Genomic DNA, 27763 nt, shown 5'->3' with positions numbered 1-27763 from the left:
CCCATCCAAAGCTCATCCTGAATTGTAGTTCCCATAATCCCCACCTGTCCTGGGAGGGACCCGGTGGGAGGTAATTTAATCTTGGGCATGGTTACTTCCATGCTGTTCTGGTGATAGTGAGCTCAAACGAGATCTGATGGTTTCACGAGGGGCTTTCCCCCTTTTGGTCGGGACTTCTGCTTGCTGCCGCCATGTGAAGAAGGACATGTTTGCTTCCCCTTCCGCCATGATTGTAAGTTTCCTGAGGCCTCCCCAGACCTGCAGAACTGTGAGTCAATTAAACCTCTTCCTTTTATAAATCAGTCTCGGGTATGTCTGTATTAGCAGCATGAGAACAGACTAATATATTCAAGGTCAAAGAACATCCGTATGGAGCTAAAGTCTTGCTGGCTGGACACACCCAGTGACTGGCATTTTGGGGTCATGGGTATTAAGCTTAGGAAAGCTAGGCTTCTTATCAACATTTTCAGCCCCCATTTTTCCTCAATCATTTGTATAAAATAATAATGACAAAATTCAATAAATGTTCAAATAATGTTGCTAATACGGCTATGCAAAGATGCCTAAACTTCACAAAAGAATGGCATGGCCATTCATCAACTGAAACATGAAAGACAGAATTAGATTCACAAATGGCAATTTAGGAGAAAATAACTAGTGTTTGGAAAGAAAAATGTTAAAATGTGGAGGATCACATGTCCTTTCATTCAGCAGTTTCCAAGTGCTTCACTGCGAAGTCCAGATTTGGCAGCAAGCCCACTGGGAGACTTCTGGAAGGAGGGGGCATCCTGCTGCTCTAGAAACTGTGGAATAGCACCTGCTCACTCCCCAGGGCAGCTGGCCAGAGCTAACAGAAGATACACAATAATTTTGCTAACAATTTCATGTGCTTTTTTCCAAATAACCTTTTCCAGAGCTACCAACAAGTAACAAAATGGGATAATTTGAACTTTGTCACATTTTCCCATGACATGTTAAATATGTTAACAGCCAAATGCAAGAAAGGATAAAAGATAAATGGATTTATATGAGATTGGATAATTTATAAATAATCATAGATGAGTACGGTAGGGCAGAAATAAATTTATAAGATACAACAGATCAGAACTAAATTGTCTGAAATGAAAGGAATTGATGTGCCACAATTTGTATTTCAAAGCCTATTGATTTATTCTCCTATAAACAAATATGTGTATGCCTTACACTATGAGTGGACATCTTTAAAGGGATAACGTGTCACTCAAATTTCCTCCCTTTCTCTTTATGTTGCTAATTTTGATGAATTTAATGTAATTTTATAGATACGTTTTCATTGTACTTTCATTTACCATTTAGAGCATCTTCTAGATAAGATTATTAAGATTCCCAATCATAGAGTAACTCCCACTTCCCAACACCATCCAATCTAGAGAAAAGACCAATATGCCTTTTAAAATTTCCCCCTTTCTCCTTCTTTTGCTAATTTTGGTGCCTCTTATGGAGCTTTACAGATGGGTTTTCATTTCAAAACGGTTTTGAAAGCAGGGGAAATATTCAACAGGAGCAGAGGTTAACCACAAGGAGCTCCCCAAACAATTCCTCATCTTTCCCCAAAGCTGCTCCACGCCCATCTTCCTATTTTAACTGATGGAAATTCCAACCTTCTGGATGCTCTGGCCAAAACCTGGGGGTCACCCCGACCCCTCTCCTTCCAGTCTCTGGGCAAGCTCTGTCGGCTGTACTGCCACTGCCACCACCCCAAGCAGACCCCACTCCCTCGCCTCTCACCTGGGTGACGGCAAAGCCTCTGTTCCGCCACTGCCTCCTTCAGTCTATTTTCAACAACACTCAGTGATCCTTACCAGTCACTCAGCAGATCATGTCACTACTTCTCTGCTCCTCCTTCTCTGCAATGGCTCCTCCCTTCCCTCCAATAAATGGACCTCACAATGGTCTTTGAGGCCAGCCTGATCTGGCCTCACACTTCCTCTGGGCCTCACCTCTCACTGCTCTGCTCTTCCCTTGCCCTTCCAGGCACACCTGCCAAAAAACAGCCCACATCGGGGCACATGTGAATTTTCCCTCAGCCTGGAAGGCTTTGCCCCCTGACGGCCACGTGGCCCCATCCCTTACCTCCCACAAGCCTGTGCTCCTAGGTGTCCAATGTTCCCTGAGCACTACCAGCCTGCCCTGTGCACAACTGCAACCAGCCTGGTCCCTACTCCCCATCCCTCCCACCCTGATCGATTTTCGTTCCATCACATTTATCATCCGTTGAGTACATTATATAACTTATTGTGAGGTTCCTGCTTACTCTGTATGTCCACACACTAAAATACAAGTAAGCTCCACGTGGGCAAGGATGCTTTTTTACCTGCTGTGTTCACTGTTTATCTCTAGCACTCCTAGATCAATGCCTGACACAACAGGCAGTAACTAAATACTTGTTAAACCAGAGAAAAGTAAAATGAGAGAAAAATATTTTTCTCCAGAGATCACTGGTTTCTCAGCTTGGCCTCACTGTGTTCTTCACAGGTGATGGGTACCTACCATGGGGTAAAAAAATGCAAATCTCATGTCATGAACCTAATTTATGTGCCTGAATTCAGGATTAAGTATGGAAGTTCATTTCTCACCTTGAAGGCAAAAAATTCTCAAATTATTTGCACCCAGATTCAATCTCAAGGTATAAACAAAGCCACAGCTCCCTTCTTAGCTACAAGTTTTATTTTGCACACCTTAAATAAGCCACATTTTATATATAACATAAGCCTTAGAATCTTGTTGAAAAATAAAGTTAATGTTTGTATTAATCCATTCTCACGCTGCTAATAAAGACATCCCTGAGACTGGGTAATATATAAAATAAAGAGGTTTAATTGACTCACAGTTCCACAGGGCTGGGGAGGCCTCAGGAAACTTACAATCATGGTGGAAGGAGATGCAAACATGTCTTTCTTCACATGATGGCAGCAAGAAGAATCAGTGCCCAGCAAAGGGGGAAGCCCCTTATAAAATGATCAGATCTAATGAGACCTCACTCACTATCACGAGAACAGCATGGGGGAAACTCCCCCATAATTCAATTATCTCTACCTGGTCCCTCCCATGACACGTGGGGATTAAGGGAACTACAATTCAAGATGAGATTTGGGTGGGGACACAGCCAAATCATGTCGATGTTGAAATGTTTAAAGTGGAAGACGTGGGGTTTTCTTCTTTCTCATATTCTGAGTCCTGTTGTTCCTATATCCTCTACTCATTTGTTCAAATGTTCAAACAAATATTTGTTGAATGACTCTACTTATGTGCCCAGTGATTTATTGGTGACAAATACAAGACAGAGTCCCTGTAAAAAAAGGAAGACAGAGTATCTCCTCCTACCTATGTGCTCTGAGGGAGGAAAGGGCAGGGACTGCCTGCCACGCTGTGCCACCCACCTCTCAGCTCACTGCTGCCCGGCCACCCTTCGTCATCTCTTAGGGGACTAGAAGCAGCTGCAATGCCCTTCCCTGGCTGGCACTGGGGCTGCCTGTCTTTCTAACCTACAAATCTGACCCACCATACCCTGATCATCTTTTCCCTGTGGATCTTTACATCCAGACTTCTCACAGCTCCCTGGACCCTTTGTCACCTGGCCCTGCTCACCTGTCTCACCCTACCTTCCCCTCTTCCCCATTTGCACCTGAGTCTCCAACTAAGTTACTCACACACCTCCCCACAGCTAGGCAGCCCTGGCCTCCTCCCGGCTTCTCTGCACCTGGAACGCTCTATGCCCCCTCATCTACCTTCTTATTCCCTAGGGGTTAACACAGGTGAGACCCTCCCTGGAGAGTGGCCCTGATTAACCTGGAACATGAGTTGTCTGCTCCTCTGTGTTGCGGCTCCGTATGTATCGGAACAGCCCTTCTCCAGGTGTGGTCTGTAGACTCCGGGGGTCACCGAGACCCTTCCAAGGAGTCCACAAGTTGAAAATTATTTTCTGAAAAATGTCAAATGCCATTTGCCTTTTGCTCTCTGAGGACATGTGCACTGATGGTGCAAAGCATCTGCTGCTGTCTCAGCACAAATAAGGCAGGAACACCAAACTACGCTCAGCACCACTGCACTCTTCATTGCCACACTCTTACATTTAAAAACGCGCCAGCTTCACTTAAGAATGTCCTCAATGGAGCAGCAAAAATTGGTAATTTTCCTAAATCTCCACCCTTGGAACATGTTCAGGAAGCACACATACAACTCGCCAGCTGCACACCCAAGCACAATCGTAGCATTGAGGAAAAACATATGTACGACTGTGTTGGGAGCAGAACTAACTGCTTTTTTTCAAGAACCACAATTTTTACTTGGAAAATAAAGGTGAGAAAAAAACATTTTCTTTAAAATGAACAAAATGAGCCTGACAGTATTGGTAGATATAATGCAAACTGTCCAACAAAAATCAGAATCTTGGAAAATTTGTATCTGCCACCGTGAGCTTCCCAATGCTTTTCCAATGAGATCTGAGTGTGACATTTTTTTTAAGACAAGGTCTCACTCTGTCACCCAGGCTGAGTACAATGGCACAAGCACAGCTCACTGAAGCCCCAACCTCCCAGACTCAAGCAATTCTCCCACCTCAGCCTCCTGAGTAGCTGGAACTACAGGCACAAGCCACCATGCCCGGCTAATTTTTTATTTTTTGTAGAGATAGGATCTCACTACGTTGCCCAGGCTGGTCTCAATCTCCTGGCCTCAAGCCATCCTTCTGCCTCGGCCTCCCAAAATCCTGGGATTACAGGTGTGAGCCACCATGACTGGCCTGAAAGTGATTTTTAATACTGTGAAATGAAATGTCCACATTTGGAAGATCTACATAACTTAGTGACCCCATATTTCCAAATAAACAATGCATGTTATGAAATCATGCTTGAGTAAAAGATCTATTTCAAGTGCAAGATAGGCCAATGAATTGTAATGTTACCAAATAAGAGAAGTCCACCAATAATGCCTCAGGTTCCACATTGCAGCCAACCTCGAAGAAATGGCCACTTGCTGAGTTTGGGAGCACATGAAAGAATATCCACAGTTGTCTGAAAGGAGTATCAAAATATTCCTCCCTTTTCCAACTACATTTATCTGTATAAGAATGAATTTTCTTTAAATAACTTCCACCAAAGCAATACACTGCAACAGACTGAATGTAGATGCTGATATGAGAATCTAGCTTTCTTCTATTAAGAAGCACATTAAAGAAATTTGCAAAAATGTAAAATAAGGCTACTCTTCTAAGTTTTTTTTTTGGTTTAAGAAGACATTGCATTAAAAGTATGTTTATTGTGTTTACATAAAAATGGATCCACTATTGTTATGTTAAAATAAATTAATAAACATTTTGGACATTTCTCAGTTTAAATTTCTAATATAGTCAATATCAGTAGATATAGATGTAGCCCACATAACTAAAGCTCTTTGGAGCCCTCAATAATTTTTAACAGTAAAGCCTCCAGAAAGACACCGACAAGTCTGAGAACTGTAAAACTAGAGTAATGACAATGGTGGATTATGATTGCTGTCTGTACACACGTCTGCCTCCAGACCACAGCACCCCGAATACCAGAACTGTGTTGCTGTTTTTTCATGTTTGTATCTCTGCCATCAAACACGGTGCTTGACATGTAAACCCAGTTTATTACCTTACAGTTCTGAAAATCAGAAGACTAAGGCCACAGGGCTGTGTTCTATCTGGAGGCTCTAAGGGAGGACTCCTTACATCCCTTTTCCAAATTCTAGAGGCCACCTGCATTCCTTGGCTCGTGGCTGTCACCTCTCTCCCTCCCTCATCACATTTACTTCTCTGATTCTGACCCTTTTCCCTCCCTCTAATAAGGACCCTTGTGATTACACTGGGCCCCCCACATAATCCATGAAAATCCGCCCCCCATCTCAAGATAATTAACTTAATCACATCTTCAAAGTCTTTTGAAATTTAAAATCCCTTTTGCCACATTCACAGGTTCTGGGGATTCGAATGTGGACATGTTTGGGGTGGGCCGTTATTCTGTCCACCATAGCCATGTACTAAGATGATGGAGTAAAAACAAGGCAGAAAAATACCCGACTATTTTCCCCAATTTTTGTTGTCGTTGTTGTTTTTTATGAGACAGAGTCTCGCTCTGTCATCCAGGCTGGAATGCAGTGGCCCAATCTTGGCTCACTACAACCTCCACCTCCTGGGTTCAAGCGATTCTCCTGCCTCAGCCTCCCGAGTGATAGCTTGAACTACAGGTGTGTGCCACAACACCTGGCTAATTTTTGTATTTTTAGTAAAGACAGGGTTTCACCGTGTTGCGCAGGCTAGCCTTGAACTGCTGAGCTCAAATGATCGGCCTGCCTCAGCCTCCCAAAGTCCTGGGATTACAGGCATAAGCCACCGTGCCCAGCCAATTTTCCCCAATATTTAGAATTCTCCAGGCCAGGATGAGAAAGAACCTAAGAACAATGACGACCTCTGGAAGAGACACTGCATGGCTAAGAACAGCGTAGGAGGAATGTGCCTACATATTCAACAAACACTTACATGGCCTTCACTATGTGCCAGGCAGTATCCAGTGCTTTCCAAATACTAGTCCATTGCTCCCACAAAAATCCCAGACCATTTTACAGTTGCGAAAACTAAGCTTTCAGGTTAAGTGACTTGCCCAAGGTCACACAGGTAGTGAGTAGGAGAGGCTGGCGCTAGGACCTGAACCAGGTCATCAGATGGTGTCCGTGCTCTTCACCACTGCCCGATGTAGCTTAGGGGGACTTAGCTGTCACCGTTTACCCGTCTACACTGCTGGCATTTCGTACCATGCAAATGTATTACCAATCTGAAAAAGTGAAGATAGTGTCACGATACAGTTATCTCTAAACATGAGAGCTAGAAAGATTATCATACTTGGTCCTTCCCAACGATCTCACTTCCTTCATAGGCAGGAATAAAGTGAGAAATGTAATTCATTTTCAAGCCCCTTACAAAAGAAGGGGGAAAAAAATAGAAACACAAACAAGCACCATTTGGCAGCCAGTACTCATAACACCGACAGGAAAGTGAGATCTTTTTTTTTTTTTTCCTTTTCCTTATGTAACAGGCTGTAAAGTTTCCTCTTCTCAGCAGCCAATAGTTTCACAGAACTACTGCTTCATAGAGAGCTGGCTCACTCTACCTTCACAGGAGACCTGCCTGGCATCCCAAACTCTCAAATGTCTATCAAAAGTGGCAGAGCCAACAGATATTTCACAGTGTGCTTCAGAGAACTTCTGCAGATTTTTATCTGAAAGTTGTATTTATAGTTAATGTTCGGAGAGAAACGCCAAGACTGATTTTTACTCAAAATGCTGGGAACGTTTATTTAACATCTCTCCTCCTGTCCCTCATACTGCCTGGTCCTCTTTGCCATGGGGTGTCCCCTCCCCACCAGCTGTCCCTGTCACAGGCCAGCAGGATGTTAATCCATCTACCTCACCCCTAAAGGGGACCAGTGAGGACCACACTTTAGCGGAGACAGCTTCCCAATGCTGAGGAAGACTTAGGTTTTATAGAGAACATATAGGGGTTCCTTTATTCACTCTTTCCTCTAAAACATTTGAGTATTTATTTTATAAGGGACTTCTGATCATTCAACACAACAATAAGATCCAAAGGAATGAAGCTAGAGTGGTGGGATGAGAGAGGTGACAGGCAGGAGCAAGCTTTTCAAGTCACACACACACTCCAGTGGCCATCAAATAAGCAGACAAGTTCTCTGTATTTTATAGAAGGCAGGGGGAAGTAGTAATACAATACTCATTAGTTAGTTAATTAGCTAGTTGGTTTTTCAGATACATGCAATGATATGTTATAAATTCCTGGAATTCAGGGTTTTCTACAATCTGGCCCCAATAGACTTTCCAACCTTTCTTCCCGTGACCTCTACATGCAGCCTGTGTCTTCCAGCTTGCTGGCTCTATGTGAAATGCCCTTCCCTCCACCAAGTCCCCCCACCACACACCTCCAGGTCCACAGCCTGTCCATCTGCAGTGCTGAGATCAAACACAAACCCTTCCAGAAACTGTCCTCTGACGCTGATGCTGAGAGCCCTGTGCCTTGCTTCTGGGTGCCTTTGCTCTTGTAAAACAGAAAAATCAGTGGGAATCCCACCTCTGACCTCTAATTCTCTTCATTGCAACTGTATTTTTTTTCCTTTGGAGCCAGGAATTATTTACAAGTGTTTTACAATTCAACTATGAGCTTCTTGAGAGTATGAAATAATGTGTAATTCACCTTTATGTACCTTCAACATTTAACAAAAGGTTATCTGTTAAATATACAAGTGAATAAATAAATGAGAATAAGAAAAAGAGAATCAAACAAAACTAAGTTTTATAAGGAAATTAGTATCCAAGGATCTTAATTTTTTCCACTACGAACAGAAAGCCACACACTCACTTCCACACGGATGTAAATGAAACCAATCTTCAGCACAGACAAAACAAACTCATAATTCTGAGACCGAAGTTCTGTGTCCTGGTAAAACCAGTATTTCCCAATCAGATTGTTTTCTGATTTAAAAAAAAAAAAAAGTACCACTCATCTTTAGGAACACTAATATGTTTTTACATCTGGAAATCTGGGGTGTCAGCCAGCCAGACTCAGTAATAGCAGTTTTACACACAAACAGAGCATTCTCTGAGCTAAATGCTGTTAGTCATTCTAAACAGGCAATGGAAGCCAAAATGCCCTCACTCTCATCAACAGGAAATAAGTGGGTTTGCCACATCAGAGCTGGCTCTGTAATTCTTTTCCCTGGTGAGAAGCTATATAATGGACACATACATTCCCAAGAGCAATTCATTCCAAAGAGCAAATTTACATCTAAGTGGCTCCTGGTAGCTTGAGACTCAACGCTGCTCACAGCAATTTAAAAAAAGAATGATTCAAAGGGGGCGTGGAGGCTAAAATAGAACCTCAGGCTGCAATTATCTTCATCATCTGGTAAGCATGTGTTGGATTTATATCGTCTAAATGGAAGGAGGAACATAGGTCTTTTCTATTTTGTTCCCTATTAAATATACCTCCAATCCTAACAAGGTAGGATTAATGGCTGTTTATAGATGGAGAATTCATCAATGCGACAAGTTCAGTGTTTACATAAAGACTTTGTTTGGAAACTCTATGCCCAATGAGACTTTCTTAAAGGCTGCTGGAATGTTTCAAAAGACGGCAAACACTAGAAAAGGGATTTTCATACATCAATCACAAATACGGCATTAACAGGATCCCAGTATAAACAGGTCTGGCCCGTCCAATCCCTTCAATGGTCGCCTTGTTGGCTCTAAAATAACACTGGCCTCTTTGGGGAATTCCAGTGGTAAAATTAATTCTCTCTATAAAAAGTTTTTACAGATGATGTTTCCGCTCAAGTCAAATACAGCCTATGGACATTTCCTCTCTCCACTGTGAATAACCAGAACACAAATTTAAGCCCTTCAAGGCAAAATCAAACGGTCATTCATTTCTTAGGGAACAGAGGAACTTCATACTGAACCCTCATCAACTCTCCATATATTCCTGTCTCTTCCGCTCCTCACAGAGAATCACAGGCATAGTGGAGTGAAGCTGGTGAATGCTGGAAGTTCTTTGCTTCCTAGTGTAAGCGATTTGCCAAAAGGAACATGGTGTCTTCCAAGCATGGGCTGAGCAACAAATGAGGTGAGCTAAGAGTCAACTGCCTGCATTCTGAGTGCACGAGGAAAGACAATGGTGGAGGTTTGGGACACACAATTCCTAAGAACACACATGCGCGACAGCGATCATGTGCTGGGAACTTTACGCATATTATCTCACTCCATCCTCAAAACCTCGGCATAGAAGGCCTCAGGAAACAGTAAGTCCTACTGCCTCAGTTCAGGCCACCTCTTTTAGACTAACAGCCAAGGGGCAGCGGGAGTGCTCAAGCCAGCCCCGGGGCTGCTCTCCAGTCAGTGCAGGCTAGAGAGGCTGGCTCTCCAGGGCTGCCTTCCACACCTGTGCAAGTTAAAAATGGGGCTTGCGGCGGGGCACAGTGACTCACATGTGTAATCCCAGCACTTTGGGAGGTCGAGGCGGGCAGATCACCTGAGGTTGGGAGTTCGAGACCAGCCTGACCAACATGCAGAAACCTCGTCTCTACCAAAAAATCAAAATTAGCCAGGCGTGGTGGTGTATGCCTGTAATCCCAGCTACTTGGGAGGCTGAGGCAGAAGAATCGCTTGAACCAGGAGGTGGAGGTTGCGGTGAGCCGAGATTGCACCATTGCACTCCAGCCTGGGCAACAAGAGCAAAACTCCATCTCAAAAAAAAAAAAAAAAAAAAAAAAAAAAATGGTGGGCGGGGTGGGGGCGGAGAGGTTGCACTGCCCCGAGCCTCCTGCAGGGGGTGCACCGACAGCAAAACCCTGGAGTGCATTTTCATTAAGCTTAGCAGGTGAGTCTTGGGCACTAGGAAGTTTGAGACCCATTTTCCTAAACATTATTCGTATCAATGAATGTCAAATACTGCAAGGATGCTTCTTTTCTAGAAAAGCAGAACCTTAATAGCAACCCACAAGCAACCCCCTAGCTTCCTGGGACCTGCTACTGTGACTAACACTTCTTTCAGTCGAAGATTCATTAGATATAGAGCTATAGACAAAGACAGATTTTTTTTCCCACTTGAAACTGATCAAGAGACAAAAGTCAAGCAACATAAACTTCAGGATATGACTGAAAGCCCTGAACTCTGTGTAGCTTGTTCCCAGGGCCCCCCACACATTTTAAGTGCTCGACAGGGGGCTATAAATATTCCACTTGGATGGTCAACATAAGCCCAAACAAGTGCTTAAGGCTTTCCTTTTCGTCTGATATTCTTCTAATTTCTATTTTAAAAAAACAGGTCTTCTTTCCCAGAGAGGCAGCCATTTGGTTTTTATAGCAAGCAAAGGATTGGCTTCCCTGGAAAAGCAAACAGAACTTTCCTTCTTTTCAAGTACATGGTTGCCTTCTAGCAATGCCAAGGGAAAGTGAAATTTAGGGAAACGCAGGCTCTCAAATGGCCAGCCACTGCTAAGTTATAATTCAAAGTATTAAAAACTGTTTTTCAAAGTCATTTAAATTTTTGATTTCCGTAAATTTTAACTTTTTTAGTTAAAAAAACGGGATTACTGTTTTCTAATTCATTGCAAAAGCAAATCAAGGTAATTTTTAATAAAATAGGAAACAAAGGAGAGGGAGGAGGAGGAGGAGAAGCATGTTTTCAGAATTCCTGCCAAGTAAAACACTGGGCTGAACATGCCACAGACAGGAACGCCCCCAAACTCACAGGGTCCACAGGGGCAGGGGAGAAACATCATCCTCTGGATGAGAAAAGTGAGGCTAAGCATCTTCATTCAGTCTCCCCTAAAAGCAGAGTCTGAGTCGAGGACTTGGGTATGGAAGTTTATTTAGAAGGTGACCCCGAGATTCCCAAAGGAGGGGTTAGGGACAGTGAGGCAGGAAGGGCAGGAAGCCCATGCGAGGTGTGAAAGCAAGGCTGCTGTGTACAGCTGGAGCTCATTCCAGGGCCCATCTGCAGAGCTGTCTGGACTGCACACCTCAGAACCGTTTCCACCAGGGTAAAGAGGCTGGGGTAGCATCCGCCAAAGCCCAGAACTCCCTGGGTGAGTCAAAAAAACCCATATAGGGCAGCCCAGGACCTGAACCCACGTCTGACTCAAAACCTGTATGCTTGTTACCATGCCACCTCTCAGAGTTTCCACAAACACAGGCTTCTCTTGTCATTCAGATGTTGCATATGAATGAGAGACCTGGTCTTTTTTCACTTTTATCTTTTAAACCACCCACCTACCCTTATTTTCTTTTCCCCTCAACCTTCACAATGGAAGACTTCCTTCTCAGATGTTTGCCCACAGGCATGTAACTTCCTTCACAAGCAACGCAACTACCTCAAAAAGAAAAAGAAAAGTCTGTTTGTGGTGTCTGGGGAAGGAGTCTGCTGGGGCTGTTTTTTTCCAGCCCAAGCAACATCACTATGGAACAGCCACCTGGAGCTTAGGAGAGGGGAGGAATGGTAAAGCTCAGGGCAGAGGCGGGCGGGGCGCTGCCTGGGAGACTGTCACACCCACAGAGCACAGTCTTGCCAGGACACCAGGAAAGGGTTAGTGGCTCCCACTAGGCTGGTAGTGGAAGAACCTGCAAGGTTCCATCAGGAGGACGTGATGTGGACAAGCACCGTGCCTGCCTGGCTAACTAAGCTCTCTGTCCACACACACACACAGGCTGTAAAGGATTAGACAGTCCGAATGGCTGCCTAAGATGAGTAATAGAATAGCTATTTAACAGATCCAGGACTGCCTCTTTATTCCGTTTCCTTGCAAATAAATAAATAAATACATAAATACATAAAAGTGGCTTAACTCACCTGCTTGATCCTTACTATTTAAAAAAAAATTAAAAAGAAAAGAAAAACGACTGGGTGCGGTTGCTTACACCTGTAATCCCAGCACTTTGGGAGGCTGAGGGGGGTGGATCACTTGAGGTCTGAAGTTCAAGACCAGCCTGGCCAACATGGTGAAACCCCGTCTCTATTAAAAATGCAAAAACTAGCCAGGCGTGGTGGCACGTTCCTGTAGTCCCAGCTACTTCAGAGGCTGAGGCAAGGGAATCACTTGAAACCGGGAGGTGGAGGTTGCACTAAGCCAAGATTGTGCCACTGCACTCCAGCCTGGGTGACAGAGCAAGACTGTCTCAAAAAAAAAAAAAAGAAAAAGGTAAATTTGCCCCTTTCTCTGCTTTCCATAGGAATTCACTCCCGCAAGTACCAAAAGTATTATAGCCTCTGTGGTAATTTCTTATTATGATACAATACATAGAGACATAACACAGGTAGTGAATGTATCCCTCAAGAGTAATGAATCCAACAAATGGACACATGTATGTATTATATGGAATACTCAGGCCCATAACAGCAGCCCAGGGTAGCTGAATGATGGCCCTAATATACCCAAGTAATTAATAAGTTCCATCATAACTTTTGTTTTATGACATTAACTTTTATATGCCAATAATCCATTTAATGGCATTTTAAATTAGAGGAAAGCCCCAAGAGAGGAGGAGAAAGCACGAGATACCTTATTGAATCACAAATCTTACCATCTGATTTTTTAATTCCAAAAATGACCTAATAAACTTCCTTTATAATTAAATCAATCCTAACAACTTCTCTTTGGTGTTTTTCATTCATTTTTGGTAATCATGCAGAGATTTCAATTGGAAATCCATTATCATCACAATTAAGTATAAAAATTGCTCTGTGCTCTCCCAGGAAAAAGACCCCACACTTGGTCTCCCGTGGAGCTTGACCCAGGCTCTCCAGAGGTATAAAGCGAAACTACTGGTTTTCAGTACTCACTGGAGCCTCTAATTTACTTGACTGCAGTACACGAAATACACATGAATGATAAACTCAAAACTTCAGACCTTCAAATGATTTCCTCATATGGAAGTCTTACCGTGAGAAAAATATACTGGCACACAGTTTTTCATTTTTAGGCCTTCACAAAGTTTTAAAATTCATGACCTACATTAAAAGTTTGCTGTTTACTGGCCAGGCACAGTGGCTCATGCCTGTAATCCCAGCGCTCTGGGAGACCAAGGCAGGTAGATCACCAGAGGTTAGGAGTTTGAGACCAGTCTGGGCAACATGGTGAAACCCCACCTCTACTAAAAATACACAAATTAGCCAGGCATGATGGTACACATCTGTAATCTCAGCTACTCAGGAGGCTGAGGCACGAGAATCTCTTGAACCCGGGAGACAGAGGTTGCAGTGAGCCGAGATTGTGCCACTGCACTCCAGCCTGGGTGACGGAGTGAGACTCTGTCTCAAAAAAAAATAAAAATAAATTTTAAAAAAGAAAGTTTGCTGTTTATTAAGAAAGTAGTACTTAACAAAAGATATAACTGAACTGAAATGCATGGGCTGTTCTAAGAACCCAACAGAAGACTGCAAGATGGTTGTGCCTTAGATTCAACTAAATAAGAAAAATCTTTCCACTTTGGCATTTATGCAGGCTTTCATCTGCCTTCAATCACAGAGGAACTACAAGACTAAACATTATGGGTGATTTTTAAAGAGTCCGTGATTTTTTTTTAAATGTTATTTTGTGCAAAAATAATTATTTTCTATTTTCATGAAAGCGCTATAATTACTAAAATGCATGAAATTTTGATAAAATCTACTCCAGTTGGCATCTGTGTTCTTCTAATAAATTAGAAAACATTCTTTGAACAGCTTAAATAATCTGAGTTTGCAAGCAAAATTACAGCCTAAAAATATTGGCTGTTGATCCCAGCAGTTAAGAAGGAAGACAGAACAAAGCCTTACCATTGGCTGTATTCTTTTTAAAGTTATCCAGGAATTCCTCCAGCAGTTGGGACTGGTTAGGAGGGGGCAGCAGACTCTTCTGGTCCCTGGAGAACAGGTCACTGTCTGACCAGGATGTACATAGGGTTGCTTTTGTGTCCGGAGGCCGGGCAATCAGAGTGAGTCCCACGCTCTTCTCAGAAAACAGGGCCTCCATCTGCTTAAGGTCAAGATCAGACACAGCTTCCCCATTTAAGGTCATGATCTCGTTGCCCTTCCTCAGCCCTAAGAAAAAGGAAGGAGAAACAGAAAAAAGAGAGAGGGATTACTGTGAGAAATATTTTAAGATGAAAGAAGGCTGCAAACTCAAACCATGTACTCATAGGGACTGTTTTGTTTGTTGCTTTCTTCAAAGAAAGTGCCAGCCGGGCACAGTGGCAGGCTCCTGTAGTCCCTGCTAATCAGGAGGCAGAGATGGGAAGATCACTTGAGCCCAGGAGTTTGAGGCCAGCCTGAGGCTATATAGCAAGATTCCGTCTTTTAAATAAGAAAAACGAAAAAGAATTAAAGGGCCAAAATGTATAGTATTTAGATGCCACTAAGAGCAAAACAAATGTTAGCTCTCTCACAGTTACTATTAGAAGAAACAGTTTGAAAGATCTCAGCTCACTGCAACCTCCGTATCCCAGGTTCAAGAGATTCTTGTGCCTCAGCCTCCTGAGAACCACTCATTCGTTGTTTTTTCTAGTATTCCCATGTTAACTTTGTTCCATCCGTGTCTGCCTGTCTGTCTCACACTCTCTTCCTCCTTCCCTCTATCTGTCTATATATATGTATACACTTTCTCTCTTTTAAACACACACACACATGCTCTCTCTATATATAGGCATATGCATTTTCTTTCTTTTCTCTCTCTCTGTCCTTTTCTATGGAGGCAGGAGTCTCACTCTATCTCCCAGGCTGGTCTTGGGCTCCTGGACTCAAGCAATCCTCCCATCCTCCCACCTCAGCCTCCTGAGCAGCTGGGTTTACGGGAGCGAGCCGCTGTGTTTGGTCTCATTTCCAGTTAAACTCTTACGTTTACTTTCTTTAAAATTCCAGGAGAAACCTTTTTCTGACAAAACTGTAAGAAGAAACCTTCACTGGCCAGACTGTATTCTACAGTTTCAAATTAAGAGGCACGGTGTGCCACACGGACCTTCCCCATACGCCAGGCCATCGGGAAGAACGTCGCTTATAAATATCCGGCTGAGATGCTGATGCTCATCCACCTGCGCTGTCACTGCAAACCCTAGGAATGAAAATAAAAGGAAAAAGCAAGTCTCAACCCACCACACTCAATTTCTCCAACCACATCGGCAGTATCTCTTTGAACATCTTTTCTCATAAGTACAGTATGTTGAGAAAGTCTAAATTACAACTATTTTGAAAGTACAAATATCTTGCAGGGTCAGAAAAAGAAAAATGTCAGACGAGAGGCTTAAGAAAAATAAAAACATAACTTTTTATTCAAAAGGTGAGACCATGCACCCACGTGCATAACAGCATAATTCACAATAGCCAAGAGGTGGGAATAACCCAACTGTCTGTTAATAGATGGATGGATAAGCAAAATGTGATCTATGCATACAGTGGAGTATCATTCAGTGTTAACAAGGAAAAATATCTTGGCATATGCTACAATTTGGGTGAACTTTGAGGAGAATATGCTAAGTAAAATAAGCCAGTCACAAATAGACAACACAGTATGATACTATTTATATGAGTAGCTAGAGCAGTCAACTTCAGAGAGGTAGAAAGTATTAATAGAAAGGTGGTTGCTAGGGGAATTCCGAGAGATACAAACTATTAACAAACTGGTGGTTGCCAGGGGCTGGGGGAAGGATAGTATGAGGATTTGGTGTTAAATGGGTACAGAGTTCAGTTTTACAAGACGAAAAGATTTCTACAGATAGATGATGGTAGCACAATATTGTGAATGTATTTAACATCACAAAACTGTACAACTAAAAGTGGTCAAGATGATAAATTTTATGTTATATGCCTATTACCACAATTAAAAATTTAGGCAAATTTAACAGCAAAAAATACTCTAACTGAAATACATGAAATTCAGTTCAATACAACAAATAATTGTTGAGAAACAACTATGTTTGGGGTTGAGCATTTTAAAAAGGTGAAAAAATGCTTGGGTGAATACAGTGCTTGCCCTAAATACATAAGACTACATGCAAATCCTAGGCAGACCTTCCCTCTTCTGAATGCATGGCTCCTGACTTAGTGTCCCCCTCTGTGATGCCACAGTGAGGAGCGCAGGTTTCCATGTCTTGCACTCTAATACGGTCCCCTAATACGGAGAGTTCTTTGAGGACAGCAAGAATGTCCTGCTCCCCAGGTCTCTCTGTGACCCCAGCAGAGCCTGGCAGATTATGGTCTCACCAGAGAGTATCTTTGCAATGTCTTCATTCATCCATTCCAATACAAAGATGAACACAAATGGCAACCACAAAAAGCACAGTGAAGGCCAAGAGGAGGAGAAAAAAGGCCAAGAGGGCTTCAAAGGAAAAACCAACATAACATGAGATCCGGGCGCAGTGGCCCACGCCTGTAATCCCAGCACTTTGGGAGGCTGAGGTGGGCGGATCACTTGAGTCCAGGAGTTCAAGAGCAGCCTGGCCAACATGGTGAAACCCCATCTCTACTAAAAATACAAAAATTAGCCAGGCGCGGTGGCAGGCAAGGCGCCTGTAATCCCAGCTACTTGGGAGGCTGAGGCAGGGAGAATTGCTTGAACCCAGGAGGCAGAGGTTGCAGTGAGCCGAGATCATGCCACTGCACTCCAACCTGGGCAACAGAGCAAGACTCTGTATCAAAAAAAATAAAAAATAAAAAAATAACATGGGGGTCAGAAAAGATTATACAAATTTTTATCAAACGAAGGCATCCTAAAAAGGACATTTTAACATATCGTAAACTTTAATTTATTATTAGCTTGAATCATTTTAAGGAAAATAATCATGTATCAATATATTTAACAAGGTAAGAAATAGTGTTTCTATGGAGGTATTTACCAATCATTATCTAATCAAAGAGAAATGTAGGAAATGATGCTATGAAGTGACTTCAGAAGTACTGATCCTTAACTGTTTTTTTGTTTTGTTTTGTTTTGAGACGGAGTTTCGCTCTTGTCGCCCAGGCTAGAGTGCAGTGGCGCGATCTTGGCTTACGGCTCACTGCAACCTCTGCCTCCCAGGTTCAAGTGATTCCCCTGCCTCAGCCTCCTGAGAAGCTGGGATTACAGGCATGTACCACCACGCTTGGCTAATTTTGTATTTTTAGTAGAGACGGGGTTTCTCCATGTTGGTCAGGCTGGTCTCAAACTCCCGACGTCAGGTGATCTGCCCACCTTGGCCTCCCAAAGTACTGGGATTACAGGCGTGAGCCACGGTGCCCAGCTGACCCTTAACTGTTAAACTCAGGGAAGAAAAAAGGAAGTAAAGCTAAGGCAATCAGATATGGCTTCTTCAAGAAAGACCTTGAGTTAGTTCTTGAAGGACAGTAGGATTCATGTCATTAGAGAGGAGGGATGGGGGAAGAAAGAGGAAAGAAGGGGAGCATTCCAGGTGGGAAGAGAAAACTAAGCGCAAAGACACTAGAGATGAAAGCAACTGTCATATGAATCATGAGTTGATCTGCTCAGAGCAGCACCAGCACACAGTACATTCATTGTGTTACTAACCTATATTTTCAAATTCCCATCAATTTTATATTCATTCCATTTAATTCCTTTGGCATTTCCCTCTAATACTGATACCTATCTGTGTCACCTGCTAATATCAATAAATAGAAACGAAGGAAGAGAAAGGAAATTCAGAAACTATTGTCATATATTCTGAAAATGTGAATGTAAGGGGAAAAAAATTAAGTCCAAAGATACTGGGGCAAAGTAGGCAAAGACGAACACAATTCCCTGAAAGGGGCACTTACCAAAGTCACACACACTCCCAGTCTTCGTGAGCTGCACATCATAAACATTTAGTGGAAAGACTTCTATTTCATCATAAACCTGCAAAAGGTGAAAACAACAAAATCAGAGGATTTCATGTTATGATACCTTGAAAAATTACTTTGACACTATTTTTCATAATAAAACAAGAAAGCTATTAAGATACAGTTTATATAGAAACTGTTGGGCCGGGCGCGGTGGCTCACGCTTGTAATCCCAGCACTTTGGGAGGCCGAGGCGGGTGGATCACGAGGTCAGGAGATCGAGACCACGGTGAAACCCCGTCTCTACTAAAAAATACAAAAAATTAGCCGGGCGTGGTGGCGGGCGCCTGTAATCCCAGCTACTCGGAGAGGCTGAGGCAGGAGAATGGCGTGAACCCGGGAGGCGGAGCTTGCAGTGAGCCGAGATCGTGCCACTGCACTCCAGCCTGGGCGACAGAGCGAGACTCCATCTCAAAAAAAAAAAAAAAAAAAAAAAAAAAACTGTTTCCAAACTAGATGCCAAATTTAAACAGAATTTTCCCCAAAAATGACATTTTTCAAAATCAAAGGGCCATAGATGTGGTTCAGTTTCCCTTCCTAAAGCTAGTGCACACTTACCTGTTCTTGCATATATTCATATGGTGCAGGGATGCAATACTCAACATTGTCATCTACTAATTTTCGAAGTTGTAGGCCATAATGGCTGGGTTCCAACTGCCTCATCTATAAAGAAAAAGACAGTTACTCAGATTTTAAATGCTCTTTCTAAATCCATCATTGATTAGCAGACTCATTAAAAATCAAAGTAGAAATCTCTAAAAGAATACTGCATATAATTTGCTGAATTTAAACCTATATAAGAGCTCTAATTTAAATACTTGTATGCAGGCCAGGCGCAGCAGCTCACACCTGTAATCCCAGCACTTTGGGAGGCCAAGGCAGGTGGATCACTTGAGGTCAGGAGTTGGAGACCAGCCTAGCCAATACAGCAAAACGTCGACTATAGTAAAAATACAAAAATTTGCCAGGTGTAATGGCACACACCTATAATACCAGCTACTCGGGAGGCTGAGACAGGAGAATCGATTGAACCCAGGAGGTGGAGGTTGCAGTGAGCTGAGATAGCACCACTGCACTCCAGCCTGGGTGACACAGCAAGACTCCATCTCAAATAAATAAACAAATAAATACTTGTATGCAAAAAAGTAAAAGGTGACAATTATTTTTAAGAAGGTTTTCTCTGAACAATATTGCTTATGATTAAAGGCAAGAGATGCATTTTTAAGAGATTATGGTAGAACATATCTGATAGTAGAATAAATCTTACCAGCTCAGCAAATGCCATCTCTTTAGTTAGGTTGAGCCTAACCTTGTTTCTCATTACTAAAGTACAGAAATTTGTAAAATGTTAACAAATCTACAGACTTCAGAATTAAGAATGTCCTACTCCAAAAATTTTCAAAAGGATAATGTGTAAACACACACACTCATATTTTCTCTCACATGCATATTTTCAACAGTGAGAAATTTATCTCAGGCCTATGCTCTAACTGAATCAAATTGACCCACTACTTCTTCTTTTTTTTTTTTTTTAATTTGAGACGGAGTCTTGCTCTGTTGCCCAGGCTGGAGTGCAGTGGAGCGATCTTGGCTTAAGGCAAGCTCCACCTCCCAGGTTCACGCCATTCTCCTGCCTGCGCCTCCCGAGTAGCTGTGACTACAGGTACCCGCCACCGTGCCCGGCTAATTTTTTGTATTTTTAGTAGAGACGGGGTTTCACCATGTTAGCCAGGATGGTCTCGATCTCCAGACCTTGTCGGCCTCCCAAAGTGCTGGGATTACAGTCATGAGCCACTGCTCCCGGCCGACCCACTACTTCTGATACCCTTTATTACTCAGAAAATTATCAGTTTAATAGAGGATATCACTGGCATAGAACATTGTTGGTTTTCTGAATAAAAACGTTACATATGGGAGCAAAAGGAAATTAAGTTCATAAGGATATAAACTACATATAAATGTAGAGAATCCTAATGTTTCAAGTCAAAGTGAAAAGGGGGGACTAAAATTAAACATTTTTCACATTTATTAAGTGCACATGATTAAGCGTTACCAAACTCTATATGCCTTTTTCACCATTTCAACATATTTGATTGTATTTTCTCTGGAAACTTAAAACTATTTAAGCTCTACTACACCACCTGGTGGTCTAAAAGCTTCTGGTCTGATGTTGCTGAATATATTCATTCTCTCTCAGAGGGCTCTCTTTAAGCCTTACCATAAACTCCCTTTTCCGATCAGGAATTAAACCCAGTTTGAAAAATGAATAAAACATCATCTTATATGAATCTCCATAAAGCAACTGTGAATATATCAAGTTTCGTGTTTAATCTGGAGAAATCCGATAAAACTATTTAGGATTAAATTAAATTACCTCAAAGTTTATGCCGCCTTCTTATAACACACCATCTCTAAGTAACTTAAATAGCAACGGATTTCATGATTATTCTAGATATCAAAGCATACATAGAATTTCAGTAGATTAGCTCAGGTTCTTCATGAAAGTGTGGGATCATGACCTAATAACTCATTCTTCTAAAGAGATCAAAGAATAGAATGCAAATTAATCAATATGCTAGTAAATATATTAACTAATAAATATGCTAATATGTTCCCTGGCGTGGAAACTGGGCCCTTGAATACCACACGAATTTAGAAGGCATGAGATTGCAATATTAATGATTATTTCTATTCAGAAGTATATTTCTGCAGCGAAATCCATTACCTTGCATGCCAAAGTCAAAATATCTTCTACTCTGTGCTCTGGCTTGATTCCCACAGTAACTCCGCGATTATCCTGAAAGTGGACATATGTCTGGATTTCCCATGTGTTGTCTTGGGGAGCACTGTCTACCGTTGAACCATATATGTGCAGAAGTTCGTCGACCTGTTTGTAGATGCCAAAGAAAATGCAGACAAATTTGATTAACAAATGAAGGAAACCACCGGCCAAATGTCCTGTTTACATTTATGGAGTATTTAGAGTAAATGCTCACACGCTTCACATCACTGGCTTCTCACAGCCCTCTGAGGCCGACAATGTTTCCTCACTCATTTTATCAGATGAAACTGCAGCCATGGGAAGCGGAGTGAAAGTCAGTGACTGCCTGTCCTGTGTTCTTTCCGCTGCGTCGATTGGCCGCTTATGCCAAGTTAGAACAGCACAATCCAGCTGGGAACGGTGGCTCACTCCTGTAATCCCAACACTTTGGGAGGCCAAGGCAGGCGGATCACCTGAGGTCAGGAGTTCGAGACCAGCCTGGCCAACGTGGTGAAACAGCGTCTCTACTAAAATACAAAAATTAGCCAGGGGTGGTGACGTGCACCTGTAGTCCCAGCTACTTGGGAAGCTGAGGCAGGAGAATCACTTGAACCTGGCAGGCAGAGGTTGTGAGCCAAGATCACACCACTGCACTCCGGCCTGGGCAACAGAGTAAGAGTCTGTCTCAAAAAATAAAAAAAGAACACCGCAATCCATGTAAGGGCTGCTGAGTATCCACGCTTACTGCTCTGGGATCATGGTGGAGAAGGGCCACGTGAAGCCTGCATCTAAGCCATAATCCCTCTCCGACCTCCCACTGAATTCCAGACACACCTTGTCCATGGCCACTGACATCTGCCTGCCATCCTGACCCTGAACTGCACTTAATCCAAGCACGAGCTTTCTCTTCTAAGTCTACCTGGTTTTTTTGTCTTTATTTCTTCTTTTTAATTTTAGCCTGACTCATCACTGACAGAAATCTATTTGTTCCTTAAAATTAACCCATAGTCCTGGGAAATCTTTTCTCTATCCTTCAGCTATCTCACACATAGACACTGTTGGAAAATCATCTCAAAGAATATACCACCTTCAAGAAGCCTTTCCCAAAAGAGTTTAGTTTGCCAAACTACATCATCACAACAATTGCTGACTTCATGCTAATATGTCCTTTTGTAATTCATAACAAAAATAGCATACATTTCTTAAGCAATGTAGACATGTTTCTCTCTGGCTAGGTTCTTATATTCACATAGCAGTAAAGAAAAGATTTGGGGCTTTGAAATCAAAAATCACAGACTCTACCAGCAAAGTGTGGCCTAGGACAAGATTTACCTTGCTATGATTCAGCTCCTATTTTGTAAAAGAGGATATTATTAATATAATTCATATTGTAAAAATTACTTGTTACTTAAGTTTTGTGAGCAAAAGAGGTCACTTATGTGAAATACCTTACATGCCAGAAAATGTCACCTGTAGATTCAGTACTATCACATTATTATATATCATTCATCATACTTTAAAGTTATCATTAATGGGTGGTTTTACTTTGAATTCCATGCATTTTTAAATACAAAGTAAAAGATCCTCCTACGTAGGATTTAAAAACTAGAAGAGACATCGTAAAGAAATTTAACAGAACAAAGCAAGGGAAAAATCCGTCTGTCTGTGTCATCTTTTTGAAAACACGGTGCTCAATTTTGAAGTGACATTTCCAGATCGGTCATGCATCTGTCGCTTTCAGTACATTTTTCTGGAAGGATGATCACAGCCAGAATGCACATCCCCACACATGCCAATGCCAAAGGAAAAGAGAGGACCAGATGCAAGGAGCCAGGGATGCCAGGAACCAGCCCGGACGCTCTCTCCTAAAGGCTCTTGTCTTACACAGGTACATTTTTTTCTCTGGTTCATTCTCTCGGGTACTTTTCTTCTGGGCAATGATTTCAACCCGGTGCTTGGCAACAAACAGATGCTGCCTTAAAGGTGCAGGCCCCACCTCTGAAACCAGGCTTGTTGAGAAGCAAACTAAAACCCAGCAGAGGTCACTGTGGAGTAAGAAACTTCACAAAGAACAAGGCCCGGAGGAAGTCACAGGCCCCCACTGAGGGTGGCAGAGCAATTTACTGCTGCACTTTTGGAGATCAGGAAAAACATAATTACGGATAAACAGGTGAGGGAAGGACATGAGCAGTACAAATTAACCCTGTGCCTTCACGCCCTCTTGTTCTCACCGTTACTGACAATCAGAGAAAGACTGTATCACTGGCTGGGCGCCGTGGCTCACATCTGTATATTCCAGCACTTTGGGAGGTCGAGGCCAGTGGATCACCTAAGGTTACGAGTTCAAGACCAGCCTGGCCAACATGGTAAAACCCTATCTCTACTAAAAATAAAAATTATGTGGGCATGGTGGCACGTGTCTGTAGCCCCTGGGGCTACTCAGGAGGCTGAGGCAGGAGAATAGCTTGAACCTGGGAGGCAGAGGTTGCAGTGAGCCAAGATCGTGCCACTGCAATCCAGCCTGGGTGACAGAGGGAGACTCCATCTCAAAAAAAAAAAAGACTGCATCTCGTGAGGCCAAACGAAACAAGCTCTTGATGTGCCATGAGTTCACTCACCACTCACAACCAGCCCTCTCAGGAAGGCACCATCATCACTTCCTATGGAACAGGCAAGAAAAATATGGCTCAGGAAATTCTAGAAACTTGCCCAAGTTTACACAACTAGTGCCTATGGTACTCCGGGGATCTGAAGGGTGGAAGTCTGGCTTGAACTGGTTCACACCACCACTATACTACACAGAATGCCCGCCTGGCAGTTAACTCCCTTTATATAAAATGGGTGCAACCTAAATTTCCTGATTACTTTCCATTATTCTACGCCACACACCATGTTCCCATTGAACAGAATGGCTCAGGGAACATTCCCCAAAAGGGAGTGGCATGCTTCTGCTCCACACGGGTGCTCACTTCCATCTCCTCTCTCTGCTGTACCAACCTTACAGAGTCAGTGCTGAAACATAGAAACCCTCCGACCTGGTTTGAAATGCCCCTCTCTTATGAATTCTCTCCTGTCTCTCCTTTCTCTGCCCTCAAGTCCTCTCACTTCGATGAGTTTACTCTCCTATGTCCCTGGTACAGCATTTGGCAAAGCCCAGCTCACAGGGGGGTCACTTCTAAGTCCCGCACCAGGAGAAGATGAATACCAGCAGAGGCTTTGCCTTCTGCATCCTCATTCTCCCTTAGCCATTAACACAGTGCGTCCCACACCCAGGACACACTCAGAACTTGAGTGCTGAGCTGGATACAACTAGAAATTCACAGTCTTATTACAGGCATGAAAGGTGAACGCTGTTTTCAGTATCTTACCCAAATCTGTTGACATAGTGTCAAGTTCTTAATGCTCTCTGGAAGCTTCGAGAAGAGAAATTAACAGATTATTGAAGGAGAGTAAGTTCTGGACAAGAGAAAAGTGTGCAGATAGATGGAAGGATGGAAGGACCAAAGAAATAATCCTATTAAAATCCATTAAACAAGGCGCTGTGCTACAACTGCTCTGAGCAATGGTTTTCTGATCTATACTGTCGACCCAAGATCTAGTGAACCACAGAAGAGAAGACGCCTATCAAAGCCAAGGCCATCAAAGAGTAAGACCCTCTCAAGAGATCCCCTCAATGAAAAGTTAAATGTAATTTTTGGTGTGTGTTAGGCAGACAGACAGACACACACACACACACACATAACCCTCACAAATGTATACAGTTCAAGAAAAGTAAAACCTAGTTATTCAAAGGAAGCACCAAGAATTTAAAATTAACTTATTAGAACTAGAAAAAGAAAAAGCTACTTGGTGCTTACAGATCTCTTAGGTTGTTGTAAGCTTTGCCCATTTGGAGGGAAAGTTGGATTAATTCTCTGAAGGAAGGTCAATGCTATCCAAGTTGAAAATACAAATGCTTTAGTTTCAGGAAGCCAGATGAAATATTCTCCAATATTCTTTTCATAAAAAGAACAGAGAATCCTAAAAAGCATTAAAAATGGAGCCATCTGGAAAACTCTTTTTCCAGGTTCCCCATTTCAAAGATGCTACTATGTTAAATTAATCTTTTTAACCACCCAGAATTCCATGGTTGGCTACCTTTGTCAGGACTGTTAAACACTTACCATGCCTCCTACTCTACTTCCTCCCCTCAAAGAAAAAAAATATATATATATATTTCCAACTAGCCTCTTCAAGGTTTCCTGGTCCTAAGAATGCAAATGGAGACAGAAAAAATACAATAATAGAAAGGCAATCCAGGTCAAATCTCAGCCTTGTTAGGGGCTGTTATCTAGTGCCTCTGCACTTCTGTTCCTTCACCTTCAAAAGAGGTTAAAAACACCAGCCTCATGGGGTAGTTGGGAGACTGAGGGGAGGAATTGCATTTGAAAGACATAAATTGTAAAGATTTTTTTGGAAGTTGAGCCTGGATCAGGGCATTATACTGTACTGGGCGTAACTGCTGCATTTCAGCGATGGCCACTATAAAGAACTTCCTGAGAATCACCCTTTGTTCCAAAGCCCTGGGGCATTGTAGTGGCCACTGCTGCTCAGATCACCTTGCAGTCAGCTCCAACTGGCCATCACGACACGGGAACATCACTGGGCTGCAGCCACAGTCACTCCAGACTGACTAGTGAATGTCTGCAGATCACTTTAGCTCTCCTTGGAGGGCATTCCGCAGAAGTATTTTTTATTATTATTATTACATCAATGGTCCTGAAACCACATGTCAAATTACTTATGCTCAGTATGCAGCAAGGAGAAAAAATTGAAACTCCGTGTGTTCTCACAGCAGATGCTTTTGGATCAAATGGCTCGTAATTACTACTTGGATCACTGAAGGGAAGTGAGTAGCAAAATCACAATCTGGCTGTCACAAATGGGCCCACACCACCACAGTGGCTGATAAAAGGAAAGTCTATTTGCAAGGGAGATGAGGAGAAAACACAAAAGGGAGTTGCACACTCCCAGTTTTCTTAACAACAGTAAAATGTCATAGAAGAGAAAGTGTTTATTTCCTTCTTGGACTGAGGCCCACACATCGGTTGATATGAAAGAAAAACAAAGATGGATCTAGCTAGCTCGCTAGCTGTATGCATATATGTATACATATATATGCTATGTAGGGTTGCGTATTAATATTCTGTCTAAACAGATTACCATACTGTGGTGAAGAGTAAGCTGTTTCATTCATATTTTCCATTTAAGAAAACAATATTAGGGGGTTTGTTTTGGTTTTGGGGTTTTTGGGGGTTTTTTAGTTTTTTTTTCAGTTTACAGCTCATGACTAACATGACAATACCGCATTCACTCACTGCCACAGAAAGTTGGAACACCCCAAGCCAATTTTCCAGGAGAAGGGGCCAAGGCCCAGGGGCTGTCACAATTTCTGCAGTGAAGCTTCCAGGGTTGCCGCCATCCGAGCCTTAGTGGGGGCTTTGTTGTCACAATCTCCATGACAAACACCTCCCTTCAAAGGCCGTGTAAGACTCACTATTACTCATCCAGACGTTCACTATGAAAAGCTTTCATTTTTGGCAAGCCAAAGTGTCCTCTAAAAAAATGTTCAAGTAAGACTGGCTTTATTCCAGCCTTAACAGATTTTGAATTCGGGTGACTCACTGTTGGGCTGTTATATGATGCATCAATTAGAGTGAAATAGTTTAAAATGCACACGGCCCCTCCCTCACAACAGCCTTTCTGTGTTATAGAAATGGGCAAAATGTACTTATTGTATAAAAATAGGTTTGTGCAGGTTACAAGTATTCTCCAAGAATGATTAGCAGATGAAAAGTAGCAAAATGAAATATTAATCATTTAGGCAGCTCAGGCAGAATTTTAAGTCCCAGAGATATAAAAAAACAAATTACACCCTTAGTTCTATCTGCCATTCTATCTGAATCTAGTTATCTGGATACGACAGCACAGAAATTATAGAGGCTGCATTAAAATAGTCCTATAAATGACAGGAATTTCTTCAGTATCCCTACATCACATGTAATGCTTAGCTAAAATAAATAGGAGTAACTGTTTAGATACACATGCTTAAAAAAACAAACGCAGAAATCATAGTTTTTCTCACTCCTTAGAGCATCGATGGGACCTGTTTATTTGAGCCCATCTTAAGCACTAAGCTTAATTCTCACTGTAAGTGGCTACATGAGCAAAATTTATTTTCAAAGTCCAACATAAACTCTGTTAATAGGAAGTGTACTGATGCTATAGTTTCATAACTTTCTTTTTTCAGGGATGGGGTCTTACTCTGTCACCCAGGTCAGAGTGCAGTGGCATGATCTTGGCTCACTGCAACCTCTGCCTCCCAGGCTCAAGCAATCCTCCCACCTCAGCCTCCCAGGAGCAAGCCACTACACTCGGCTAATTTTTTGCATTTTTCGTAGAGACAGGGTTTCACCATGTTGCCCAGGCTAGTCTCAAATGATCCACCTGACTCAGCCTCCCAAAATTCTGGGATTACAGGCACGAGCCACAATGCCAGGCCTCTTCACTTTCAAAGTAAGAATTTTACATTGTTATATAATGCTGGAAGAGAT

General features: G+C 42.5%; 1 protein-coding gene across 2 annotated transcripts in view; it reads right to left on the bottom strand.

Annotated features, from left to right (window-relative positions):
* The window catches only part of TIAM2 (TIAM Rac1 associated GEF 2), a 132483-nt gene that overhangs the window by 61211 nt on the left and 43509 nt on the right, over window positions 1–27763 (bottom strand). For both annotated transcript variants that reach the window (XM_030809864.1, XM_030809865.1), the window contains 5 exons: window positions 21135–21296; window positions 18968–19072; window positions 18347–18425; window positions 15558–15650; window positions 14381–14644 (listed from right to left, as the gene is read on the bottom strand). In XM_030809864.1, coding sequence (XP_030665724.1) covers window positions 14381–14644; window positions 15558–15650; window positions 18347–18425; window positions 18968–19072; window positions 21135–21296 — 703 coding nt within the window. The remainder of the gene's footprint in view (window positions 1–14380; window positions 14645–15557; window positions 15651–18346; window positions 18426–18967; window positions 19073–21134; window positions 21297–27763) is intronic.

The sequence above is a fragment of the Nomascus leucogenys genome, chromosome 3 (assembly GCF_006542625.1).
Source record: "Nomascus leucogenys isolate Asia chromosome 3, Asia_NLE_v1, whole genome shotgun sequence".
Taxonomy (NCBI): domain Eukaryota; kingdom Metazoa; phylum Chordata; class Mammalia; order Primates; family Hylobatidae; genus Nomascus; species Nomascus leucogenys.
The sequence above is the reverse complement of the archived record's forward strand: the minus strand, read 5'-3'. Positions and strand labels throughout refer to the sequence as shown.